Source organism: Nomascus leucogenys, chromosome 7b, assembly GCF_006542625.1.
Source record: "Nomascus leucogenys isolate Asia chromosome 7b, Asia_NLE_v1, whole genome shotgun sequence".
Taxonomy (NCBI): domain Eukaryota; kingdom Metazoa; phylum Chordata; class Mammalia; order Primates; family Hylobatidae; genus Nomascus; species Nomascus leucogenys.
The window spans coordinates 75,038,990-75,052,091 of record NC_044387.1 but is presented as its reverse complement, the minus strand read 5'-3'; the positions used below and the strand labels follow the sequence as shown (position 1 = coordinate 75,052,091).

Genomic DNA, 13,102 nt, shown 5'->3' with positions numbered 1-13,102 from the left:
AGGCCTTCCCAGAAGCTGAAGCTGCTATGTTTCCTGTTTACCTGCAGAACCATGAGCCAATTAAACCTCTTTTCTTATAAATTAATCAGTCTCAGGGTTTTTTTTAATAGTAATGTGAGAATGGACTAATACACCTACCTGCCTTCTCTGCCCTTTGAAATGCTTCTACCATGCCCTTTGAAACTCATGGTCCATTATTTGGCAAACTCCTTTATGAACTTAAGCTGGTCTCTGATTGTTCCTTTAACTTTCGGCCCTGATTAAAACAACCTACCCGCCGAGGATATCCATTCCTTTCTGCACTTTCACAAGGACGCCCATGGTGCACCAATCACAAGCTGGCAGGAAGTGAGTTCGGTGCCCTTCTTGTTGCCCAGGGCAGCATCCAAATAATTTCTACTCCTTTCTCCATCAAAAACGAATCCCTTTTGAAGTTCATGTTGTCTGACTATCCCATAGATACTTCTCCTCTTTTTTTTTTTTCTGTCATGATTTAAACCTCCTTATCACTTAGGACTTTCACACTTTGTTCACAGTCTTCCTCTTCACCAGTTTCCTCATCATTCTGGGAGATTTTACTCTTCATTTGCTAAACAACCCAGCACCCTGAGCCTCTCAGTTCCTTGACTTTCTCATTTCCAAGGATTGTCACCAGTAATTGCACAGCTTTGACATCTTGGCTTCAAGCATGCTGTATCCGATAAACATTTTTATCTTTCTGTCTAATTTACAGTAGCACGTCCACTCTAATCAATAATTCTTCTCCCATGTTAAGATCATTGATTTGTTACCCATCACTAAAGTCACTCAGTTGCAAACTCCCTTTAGTTTCTCCATTCAATAGAACTCTCCTGGTAAAACCCCAGCCCTATGTAAATCTGACTCTGCATTTTCTGCCCTTCCACCTCAGCAGCTAAAGTACTTGGAGAAAAATGACAGGTCTGCTTGAGAGAGGAAGGTCTTACCTTCCTGCCACCAAATCCACTAACCTACCTGTATATCAGCTCACATTCTTTGCTTTCTTTTCTGTTATCTTTTTAGAGATGTCCCTTCTTGCATCAAAAGCAAATCTCTCTACTGTTTAGGGTCCCATCCATTCTGGCCTTCTTACAGGTAACATTTCTATAATGATTTTCTCTTTTTTCCTGCATCATTGATTTATCAAGTTCTTTTGGATGACCCTCATAAGCATACAGGGCATAATAATAGTCTCTGTCTTAAAAAATACTCTGGATTCCTTTTGGTGTCATGTACCTTTTCAGAAAACCATTTTATTCCTCTTCTTTCCTTCACAGCAAGTCTACTAAATTAGTTGTCTCCATTTCCTCACTTTTCAATCTTTATTTGATCTATTTTTCCCTCTCTACCTGTTCTATAAAACTGCTTTTCTCTACATGGTTACTGTTGTGCCATAACCTGGGATTCTTTATTTATTTTTATCTGATTCATCCTCTCAATAAGTTTGAAAATATTCTTTAGATGCTGCTTCTTTTGGATTTGGTGATGTCACAACTTATGTTTCTTTTTTTTCCCCTTTAAGAAGCTGGAACCTCATTTCCTTCCACCTTTGTTTATTGAATCATGAAATATAGACTGGAGTTCATTGACATAGAAAGCTCACTGGAATGAAACTACAGCTCACAAGAGCTGAGAGATGTGAAGGAGAGATGTTATTAATATTCTACTATTCAGGAGTCCCAGAAGGCAAGAACAAAGAGAATGGAAAGCAGACAATTACCGAAGTAGAAGTAACAGTAGAAAATGTTCCCTACCTGCTGACTGCCCTAGGCGACCCTCCTGCCTCCAATATTATATGCTTTCGAGCTTGGAGCTTTCCCAAACTACTTTCATCTTTTACAGTATAACTTGAGGGAATTGGGTTTCCTACCACAATCCTCACAATTAAATGCTTAAAATGAAATTAAAATGCCACATGAATCATTGGTGGAAAAAGAAAGGATAAGACAAAATTAAGACATATTCATGCATGGAATTTATGGGATGTATTAGCTACCTATTGCTGTATAACAAATTATTCCTGAACCTAGCAGCTTAAAATAGCAAACATTCATTATCTTACATAGTTTCTAAGGGCCAGGAACCTGCAAGTGGCTTTGCTGGGTGGCTCTGACTCAGTCTCTCATGAGGTTGCGTTATCGAAATGGTTTCCATGAGCTGGACAGAAGTTTAGCTACACAGCATTGGGAAGTGCACACTCTAAGTGGATGGAGAAAATTAGTTTAGATCAGCTATTCCCGCACTGTGTTCTGTGGGAAACTGGTTTCCCATGTTTCTTTCAAAGAGCATTCTGGGGCCTAAAAAGAGTGGGGAGCACCTCAGAACTCACTCCCTCTAGAAATGTACACGCAAACGTCTCTGTGAGAAGTTCTGAGGCATAGAATGCATCCACTTAACTTGGTGAATTCAGCATTTTCCCACCTTTTTGTCTGAGCAACTTCTTTATTTTTTTGTAAAGATGCATCTCTTCTTCCCTATCCCAGATACCTCTTTCTAAAATCTAGATTTGATCTTGTCATTTCATTGAGGACAGCAATAGTTGTCCCATGTGGGTGTTTAAGAAGACAACATTAGACTTCTGTCCTTTTACATTTTATTTTTCTGATATTTGTAATATAAATAATACATTAGCACAGTAAATGTATATACAGTTTATTAACAGATAAAAATATATATTAAGAATATGCACATCACATTTTAAACTGACGGAGTCTATTGCTGTGTAGAATAAATCTGTCCTCCTTAGCACTTAAATCAGGTGACAGGAATCTGACTGCCAAGCCTGTCCTCTGGATTGTGCCCAGCCTCTGTCACTACACACCCAGCCCTCTCTAGCCCCACTAGTGTGCTTACCCTACCGGCAACAAAAATGTATTGTTGGCCAGGCACGGTGGCTCACGCCTGTAATCCCAGCACTTTGGGAGGCCAAGGTGGGTGGATCAGCTGAGGTCAGGAGTTCGAGACCAGTCGGACCAACATGAACAAACTCCATCTCTACTAAAAATACAAAATTAGCCGGGTGTGGTGGCATGTGCCTGTAATCCCAGCTATTTGGGAGGCTGAGGCAGGAGAATCACTTGAACCCGGGAGGCAGAGGTTGCGGTGAGCCAAGGTCGTGCCATTGCACTCCAGCCTGGGCAACAAGAAAGAAACTCCGTCTCAAAAAAAAAAAAAAAAAAAAAACCAGAAAGTATTATACGTTTTCCACTTTGTGGAAAACATTTGCTTATTTTTTATAGCATTGCCTGATTTAGGATCTTTGTTCTTAAATATCTTAAGCTGGGGCAATATTCATTTCTTCATATTTTCCCCACTTTTTCATTACTTCTCTTACCTCAACCCTAAGTGACTTCTTGAATTTGAGGAGAAATAAAAAAGAAAGAGGAAAGGGAAAGGAAAAGGGAAAGCAAAACTGAGAAGGAAGGCAGTTTGGAGCATCAACAGGGTCTGTGGCAGAGGTGAAGGAATATTTTCTATAAGCTTATCACCAGTGTGCTGTCCCCTCTTACTACGTCGAACCTGGAGACATACAGGTTACTTAGGGTGGCTGCAGATGTAGGGCCACCCTGCATTTTAAGCATAAAGGCCAGATGGATGAACTTGCATTGTTCTTTGTGGAATCATAACCAGCCCCATTTCTCCTATTCTAATTGATAGCCAGCATGGCTCTGGCACTTTATTCAACTCAGAACATGGAAAATCAGACTATTTCTAAATTATTTCCGCATCATTTTTTAGTCCTCAAAGCCTGGAGTACAAGGGACCTCAGAGCTCAGAGCTCAGAGCAGGACAGCCATTTCTGGGTTTGTTTTACCTTCCTCCCAAACAATCTTCATTCTTGCCCTCCATCCCTCCCTCCCTGTCAACAAGTGCTTCCTCTCTGTCTGCATGGCAGCAGTTCTCCCTTTGTCTCTTGCCAAATCTTCTTCCTCCTTGTCCTTTTTCCTCCTTGCTCTATGCCTCCCTGCCAGAGCAGAAAAAGGAAACAAAAAAGATGAGGAGGAGGAGGATACATGAGTGAGAAAACCCAAGCTGTTGTGACTTACCAAGGATTTTTGTCAAAGATGAAAGTGTCAAAATGTACCAGATAGAAACGGAAAATGGTGCTTTAAAGTAGGAACATGTGTTTTACTTTAGAAAAGTAAAAACGGCAGAGGATTATTTTCTTCTATTTCATTTGCTCTCTTTCTCCTTGATTTTAGATGGAGGCAACACAAAATAAGCAGTATGGGATCCACTTCTCACTATTTTAGGTGCTGTATTCCCTTCTAAAACTTGAAAAATTCAGAATCCCCAAACAAATGTGGCCCCCAGGATCTGGGATGAGTACCTGCACTGCTCCTGTCCTCCTTCAGGCCCCATCCACTCTGGACTTGATTCAAAGAGCCTCCTCCTGCCTGTTCTCCCTCCTTCCACCGTGCTGCTCTTCGGTCTGTTCTGAACACTGCAGCTAGAGCAGCGTTAACATCTCGGTGAAATCAGGCCACTCTTGTGCTCAAAGCCCTCCTGTGGGGAAGAACCATGCCCTTCCAGAGACCTGCAGAGGTCCCTAGGACTCACTCCTGCCTCTCTGACCTCAGCCCTTCCTGCTTCCTTGCTGCGGCTGTGCAGGCCTGAGAGGCACACCACGTTCCTGCCTCAGGGCCTTTGGCTCTGCTCTTTCCTCTGCCTGTTATTCTTTCCTTTCTGGTAACTGAAGTCTAGCTGCCTCATGTGGGTCGGTCTGCACACCAATGGTACCTCCCTAGTGAGGGCCTCACCAGGGCACCCCTCCGCCCATGCTCCCTCACACCTTCTTCTTAGCACTTACCAGCATTCATTTAAAAATTATCTTAGGGATAAAAGTGATTTTGATTTCTTTTTGGACATCAGGACAACTTTCCTTGAATGTATTTGGCCTCTACTCTGAAATTTTTGCCTCACAGCTGCTCTAAGTGGAAATCTCATTCCATGCTTAAGAATCAGCAGTGAAGTGTACATACCATGCTATTACCTATGAATTCATACATCAAGGTCGAAAATAAAATGAATATATAGACGTGTTTGTTGGTATGTGTGTGTGTGTATGTATATATACACACTCTTTTGAAATGACAAGTGTATATATGGGGGTGTGTGTATATGTATATACATACATATACATATACACACCCCCACATATTCAAATTCTGTTGTTTCAAGACTATTGTAGGGCCATTGTCAATTATTCTACATCCTAGTGTTCAGCAAAAGCCCATTTGTAATCACCGCTCATTCATCCACCAGGGTGGGCTAAGTGCCCAAGCCTTTGTTCGTGTGGACCTGGAGGACGTGAATGATAATCATCCTATGTTTAACCCATCAACCTATGTGACGAGCATCAGTGGTGAGACCCAGCCAGGCACCGAGATCATCAATGTTCTTGCCACTGACCAGGACTCTGGGATATATGGGACAGTGGCTTATGAGCTTATTCCAGGAGATGTGTCGTCCCTTTTTACCATTGACTCCACCACAGGTATGTGATCTTGGAACAGTTTTCATCCTTTGGCTATAAAGTTTCTGCTTAACTATTTAACAGCCAGAAAATTAGAAAAAGTGACTTTTTTTTCAATAATGGGGGTGTTGCAGGACTCACTTAACCTTCTAGCAGACACTGAAGTGTATTGAAAATGGCTGAGGCTTTGTAATGGGTTAGACCTGGATCTGAGTCCCAGCTTTGCCTACTACTGATCTTGTGGTCTTTATTGGCCTCAGTGTCCTTACCTTAAAAGTAGTGTTGGCCGGGTGCAGTGGCTCACGCCTGTAATCCCAGCACTTTGGAGGGCCGAGGTGGGTGGATCATGAGGTCAGGAGTTCAAGACTAGCCTGGCCAAGATGGTGAAACCTTGTCTCTATTAAAAAAAAAAAAATAACAAAAGTTAGCCGGATGTGGTGGTGGGCGCCTGTAATCTCAGCTTCTCAGGAGGCTGAGGCAGAGAATTGCTTGTACCTGGGAAACCAAGGTTGCAGTGAGCTGAGATCACGCCACTGCCCTCCAGCCTGGGTGACAGAGAGACTCCGTCTAAAAAAAAGAAAAAAAAAAAGTAGGGTTATCTGGGCTCTGTGGCTGACTCCTGTAATCCCAGCTACTTGGGAGGCTGAGGTGGGAGGATGGCTCGAGGCCAGGAGTTTGAGGCTGCAGTGAGCTATTAAGCTATGATCAGGCCACTGTCCTCCAGCCTGAGTGACAGAGCAAAACCCTGTCTCCAAAAAAAGAAAACAAAAAAGTAGCACTGATAATACCTATGTTGCAAAGTTTTTGTGAGAGAACTAAAGACAGTAATTTATGTAGAAATGGTTGGCCAGGATTTACCTTGCAGATGTTAATTTCCCTTTATTTGTACGATCATGCCATCTGAGGGTGACTCAAGGGTGACTGAGCCTCATTTGGATGTATTAGTAGCTAAGATTAGTGCAAAGACATTTGTACAGGCGTCCAAAGTAGATCCTTTTCTTTGTACTAGGTCTGGCATTCCCTTAGTCTCTTTGGGTTTTAGTTTCCTTGTTTTTAAAATGATACCTAAAGCTCCTTTTAGTTCTCTACAATGGTAATTGCATATCTGCCAAAGAATCCCAGTGGGCAAGCTGTCTTTTAGAAATAATGAATATTTAAGAAGTTACCTTCCATTTTCTATTCATTAGCTTGTTGCTAACAAAATAATGGTTTAAATATTTGATTATAAGACAATAAAAAATTTCAAATATATAATATGACATTACAATACTTTTGAGATACTTAGAGATACTCTGGTCCAAAACTGAGGCTGCAAGAAAAGGAAAGAAAAAGAATTTTTTTCTTTTGCATTTTTCCACCTGATCCAAACAATGGGTAGAATGTGTTTCTATTGTAATGATAATGATAATGTCAGATGCTACACTAGACATTTTCTGTACATTGTCTTATTGGATCTTCACAACATGCTTTGTAATAGCCATATACAGTAGAAACAAATGATAATTTACACAGGAAATTTAATGTGCTATGTGAGTGTGCCCTCTCACCCAGCCCCATTAAGTAGAGAGCCGTTGCTTCTTCCTGGAAACTGTGCTTTGTCTGGCTTGTGCAACTGGCCAGGGATTAATTGTTTATACTGGCAGTCTTTGTAAGGCAAAACTTTCCTTGCTCAAAATAATACACTGATGTGGCCCCTTTAACATTTCAAAGATCAGAAGAAAATACTTTTGTGGGAAATTAGTCTGTTTAATCTCAGCTTTTTCAAAATTCATCTTAACTGAGGACTTAACTGCCCATCAAATCGTCAGGCCCTCTAGGGCACTAGCACTGCCAAAAATATATAGGTCAGCCAGTAATCAGGGCACGGGATCTAAAAGCATTTAACAGATTGTTTTAAAAAGACATTCACACACTCATCATTCAGTCTTCCCTGGAAGATCTGGAAGAATGAACTACACCGTATTCTGTTTTTAGAAGAGATCTCTCTTGCTGTCCTGGCCGAAGCCAGACTCATGCTCCCCTTCCTGGCAGCGACTATAGCACAAATGCCATTGTTAATCGTGGAAAACACTCTGTGTGGGTCATTATCTTAGGGAACTTTCATGGAATTTTATTTTTAAGCAAAGACCAAATTTATATGGAAATAGCCTTGGGTTGTTATTGTTGGCCGTTTTGATACCCGCATATTTAGATTGAAGACATTTCTCAGTCAAATAGTGCTTGGAATTTTGTCGCACTTAATCATAACTCATGAGAAATTCATGAGGACTGGTAGTGCTTTACTTTAACCTTTAGAGGAGAATGAAAAAGCATCGTGACTAGCTATGGGAAAAAGTTGTCCGGTGAACAGGCAGTCCCTAAGTTGAATGGTTGAGTTCTGAAAGTTCATCTGTTGGTTGACAGCAACTGAGAACACATTGTATATAATTATGGCGTACAAGGTGATGTTTTGATGTGTGTATATTGTGAAGTGATTAAATCAAGCTGGTTAACATATCCATCACCTCTCACACTTAGAATTTTTTGTGGTGGGAATATTTAAGACCTACTCTCTTAGTAATTTTCAAGTATAGAATATATTATTATTAATACATTATTATTAATGCTATAAAATAGATCTTCAGAACTTACTCATCCTGTCTAACTGAACCTTTGTAACCTTTGGCCAACATCTCCAATTACCCCAGCCCTTGGCAACCACCATTCTACTCTCTGTTTCTATGAGTTCAATATTTCTAAATGCCACATGTCAAAGTGAGACCATGCAGTATTTGTCTTTCTGTGCCTGGCTTATTTATTTAGCATAATGTTCTTGAGGTTCATCCATTATTGTCACAAATGATAGGCTGTCCTGTTTTAAGGCTGAATAGTACTCTATTGTGTATATATACCACATTTTCATTATCCATTTATCTATGTATGGACCCTTTGGTTGATTCTATATCTTGGCTATTACGAATAATGCTGCAATGAACATACTAGTGCAAATATATCTTTGACATACTGATTTTTTTTCCTTTGGATATGTACTCAGAAGTAGACTTTCCGGATCATATTTTAGTTCTATTTTTAACTTTTAAAGGAACCTCCATACTGTTTTCCATAATGACTGTAACACAGTTTCTGTATAAGGATGTTCTCAAAGAATAGAACAAGAAGCAGTATTAGAATATACAGTTGACTCTTGAACAATGCAGAGGGTAGAGATGTTGACCCTCCATATAGTTGAAAATCTGTGCATAACTTCTGACTCCCCCAAAACTTAACTGCTAATAGCCTATTACTGACTGGAAGCCTTACCCATAACATAAATAGTGGGTTAACACATATTTTGTGTGTTTTATATATTATATACTGTATTCTTACAATAAAGTTAGCTAGAGACGGGAAGTTATTATTAAGGAAATCATCAAGAAGAGAAAACATATTTACCATTCATTAAGTAAAAGTCTTCATCCTCATCATCTTCATGTTGAGATGGCCGAGGAGGAAGAGGAAGGGGAAGGGTTGGTCTTTCGGTCTCGTGGGTGGCGGAGGTGGTAGAGACGGAGGAAAGGGCAGGCAGGAGAGGCAGGCATACTTGTAAATATTATTGAAAAGTATCCGTGTATAAGTGGACTCATGCAGTTCAAACCCATGTTATTCAAGGCTCAACTGTAGTCTTCCTCTTCTGGATATTTTCTTTCAGGAACCTACATAAAGCTGGACTTTCTTGCTCCCATCATATGGCCGGTCTTTACAGAGGCTGCCAGTGTAAACACAGTCCTAAGAAAGTGCCCCTATCATGTATTTGTGGAATAAATGAATAAATAACATCTAGAAATATTGAAAAAGTACCTTAAATCCTTCCTACAGCCTGTTAAAAATTGCATGGGAGTTTCATTGATATATGGAGCAAAACTGCCCAGGAGTCCGAGACCTGCCTGGGCAATATAGCGAGACCCTGTTCTCCTGAAAAAGATATATGGAGCAAAACTTTATTTAAAATCCTCTTTCTGAATCACAGCATGGTAAGTTACTCTATGGCCTATCCCCACGTTTCCTCAAAACTCTCCCTAGACTTTCTCTCCAGCCTACCTGTGCTGGCACTTTACTTTTTCTTACCTCCCTTTGTCTCTGGATTTATTCTTTTCTCTTCCAGAATAACTCTTTGCCCTTGACAATGGGAATTGTTCAAGCTAGTCTCAACACTTTTTAATTTTCCTTCTTCCTTTTTATCCTAAGTTCTTATATAAGCAGGTTGAGATGTTGTATCATATGAGAAGAATATTGAGAATTGATGAGCCCATTTATACATTAATACTTCTTCCTGAATTACTCTAGAATTCTCTCTTAGAGATATTCATTTGCACACTGGTTCATTCATTCTTTCATTTTGATGCTTTCTCTATCAGACATGCTATTTTATAAACTTACATGCTTTCTGTTATAGGCTTGTGTTTTCCTGAAGACAAAAGATTTCTCATTGATCTGTTATGCCACAACCAAGACTCATGCATTAAAAATAGAGCTCTTTGACTTACTGTGTTCATCTGGTATGAGAAATGTTTTGGAGAAAACTAGAAGGGGGTGTGGCGATGTCATGGTTGTTTTCTCTTGTGGGTTTATCTTCCTGTTCTGTTTCTGGTTTTCTGGGTTTGTTGCTGGTTCAAAGAACATTTTTGTAAAATGTGTTTAGACGCCACGAGAGAGATACTGAGTTGATCCTTCATTTCCCTTATTCTTAGTTCACTGGCTTTCTTTGATGTGGGCACAAGGCAGACCACACTGTTTTGAGTTTTAACGGGAAGAAACACATGAGGCATATTTATTAATAGCACTTTTTTCATGTATTTTTAATCCCATTTTGTGAATTATATGTAGCTTTCTTCCTCCATTGTTTGAAGTGCTCTCTTTAGTAACATTAAAAGAACATTCTTTAGCTTTGCGGTTTGTCCTATTTATTCTGTAGTTTTACACTGGAAGAAACTACTTTTTTTTCAACTTCTATTTTAGATTCAGGGGATACAGGTGCAGGTGAGGTTACCTGGGTATATTGCATAATGCCAAGGTTTGAGGTTTGAGGAATTCAGATCATTTTAAGGCAACAGGCAGGTTTCAAGCTTTTGTGTTGGTCATTTATTTTCATCCCAAACTATCTCTTTTATTCAGGCAACCTTTGGTTAAATCTTGTGGTTTATCTCTTTTTTTATAGAAGCATGTTAATGATATAAATGCAAATCAATAAAAGTCATAAGCAGAATGTAGCTTTTCTACTCAAGGAATAAATGGAAGCCAGTTCATCTGTTCAATACATATTTATTCAGTGCTTATGATGTGGCAGGCTGTGTTCCAGGTGTTTGGGATACATCAGTGAATAAAACAGACAAGAATCCCTGCTCTTGTAGCACTTACAGCAACAAGCTTATGTTGCTTAGCCTTTGTCTGTTCTATGTTTAGTTGTGGTGTACACAAAATCCAAGTTTAGCACTACAGAAAAACAAGTAATTAAAAGGATATCAAACTGCCAGACAAGGGCAGCTGTGCCTCAGTGTTTAGTTGTAATCTTTTGTTTGTATGGGGTGTGTGATTTTAACATAGACGGTAAGTAATGTAGTACAGACTTGTTTTCTGTATTTCAAGGGCAGATTCTTTTCCGATGTTAGTTTTATGCTCAGATTATATACCATGTAATGATTCTTGTAATTCTTCACAAATGGCACCTTCCTTCATTTGACATTGAACATTCTGGTATACAGTTAATAAATTAATACCACACCTCATTTCATAAGGGATGTGAGCCTGTTCCTGCCAAATAAATAATGACTTTCTCTTATTTGCAAGACAGAGTCTAAAATTAATCATGAGCACCTAATCAGTGTATATTACTTTCATAAGAAAGAAAAGCATGTTAGAGAATTTCTTCATTAGGTTTCTCGTACCAGATCACAGACTCATAAAGATGGAAAGAACCTTACAAATTAGCTGCCTCATTTAGTGGAGGAAGAAATTGAGGCTGGAAGGGATTTGATGACTTATCTAAAGGTACACTGTTAGTGATGGTGGAATTGGACTTGAACCCCATTCTAAACCTGTGATCTGTTCCTGTGCTGTTCTGTCTTAGATAATGATACTTTTCAGTGTCTTTTCCATATCTAGTATTGCCTATTTGAGTCTTACGTTAATTACGTGGGATACACAAGGCAAATATTTTTACGTTCATTTGCAGATTAAGAGACTGAAGAATCTAAAAGTCTTAGTGACTTACTCAAAGACACAGTAGTAAACCTAACACTTGAATTTACTTCTTGCACTTCCATTTCAAAGCTTGTTTCATAATTATGACTTAAAAAAAAACACTAAAGATGAAGCTAAGGTAAATATAGGTTCTATTGATTCAACTAAATAAGATAGAAAAATGACCTCTCATTGTGACAGGAATTTCTTTATGAGACCCTAAACCCCAAATTATCTGTTGAATTTTATTTACTCTTTCCAATTGAGTAAGTAGAACTCAGTGGACTTTTCCAAAACAGGTACATTTTTTTCTTAAGAATTTTTTAAAATTCTCAATATGAGATAGAATTTCAAATCCATTCTAGTTTTTTCAGCCAATACTACTTAGTCACTAAGATTTGTGTGCAAAATAAATAGCACAATGTAATCTATTTGGTGAATAAGTTTTTATATTCTCACAAACTGAATATAGGAGATACTTCATAAATATCTACAACTAATAAGAAATTGGTATTGATATCCTGTAGTTTTTGGTTTGTATCTGTTTGTGAGAGAACCTCACTTATAAACTCCGTATCTGTTGAAGGTCATGATTTTGTGCTTATTTTTGTTCTTAACTATTTCATAGCTTATAATTTTAGTAATGATTTACTGATTATTTTCTAATTATGAATTGATACCTTGGTTAAAAATTCCATTTTTCTAGGATATTTTATTCTGAAAGTCAGTATTGCTTAGTTAGTAGAAGCGCATGATTATATACATGTATATATCTTTAAGTTCACTTAGTACTGCATCTGTTCAAAACATTTTTTCATTACAACAGTTTCCTCTATTTAAATAAAAAGTTACAAGATGAAGAACATAGACAAATATTATATATTATAATCGATATGTATAAATCCAAGCAGTCATTAAAATAGAAAATAACCAGTGCTCTGTAAATTAATTAATAACGTTTTTTAAAGTTAATGTTGGCACCTGCACTGGTGGTTAATTACCATTTGCAAGTCTCATGAAAAATGTGAGCTAAATAATCACTGTACTTTAAAGTATTAAAATATAGTGTCATAAATTTTACTCTGACCAATATATAGGCAAAGAGAGCTATGCATTTTATTTATGATTTTATTATTTATTAATAAATAACATGAATTATGATACACACATATATTACATATATGCACATTTATATATAGTAAACAATTAATAAAAAATATGGGAGTTACATGTTTTCTGGCCCCTCAACTTCTAATAGAGAGCTTAGTTTATTTAAGCATGTTGGATTCAAATATACAATTACTAGTCAGTTTTACTCAATAAAGTTGAAAAAATAATGTTAGATTCAAGTAAATAGGTTTTCTAGCTCCTGTTTATACATAAATGTTTAAA

At 38.3% G+C, this 13,102-nt stretch overlaps 1 protein-coding gene across 1 annotated transcript in view; it reads left to right on the top strand.

Annotated features, from left to right (window-relative positions):
* Positions 1 to 13,102, top strand: part of DCHS2 (dachsous cadherin-related 2) — a 267,556-nt gene that overhangs the window by 120,225 nt on the left and 134,229 nt on the right. Inside the window, exon 3 of the mRNA XM_030816256.1 lies at positions 5,284 to 5,515. Coding sequence (XP_030672116.1) covers positions 5,284 to 5,515 — 232 coding nt within the window. The remainder of the gene's footprint in view (positions 1 to 5,283; positions 5,516 to 13,102) is intronic.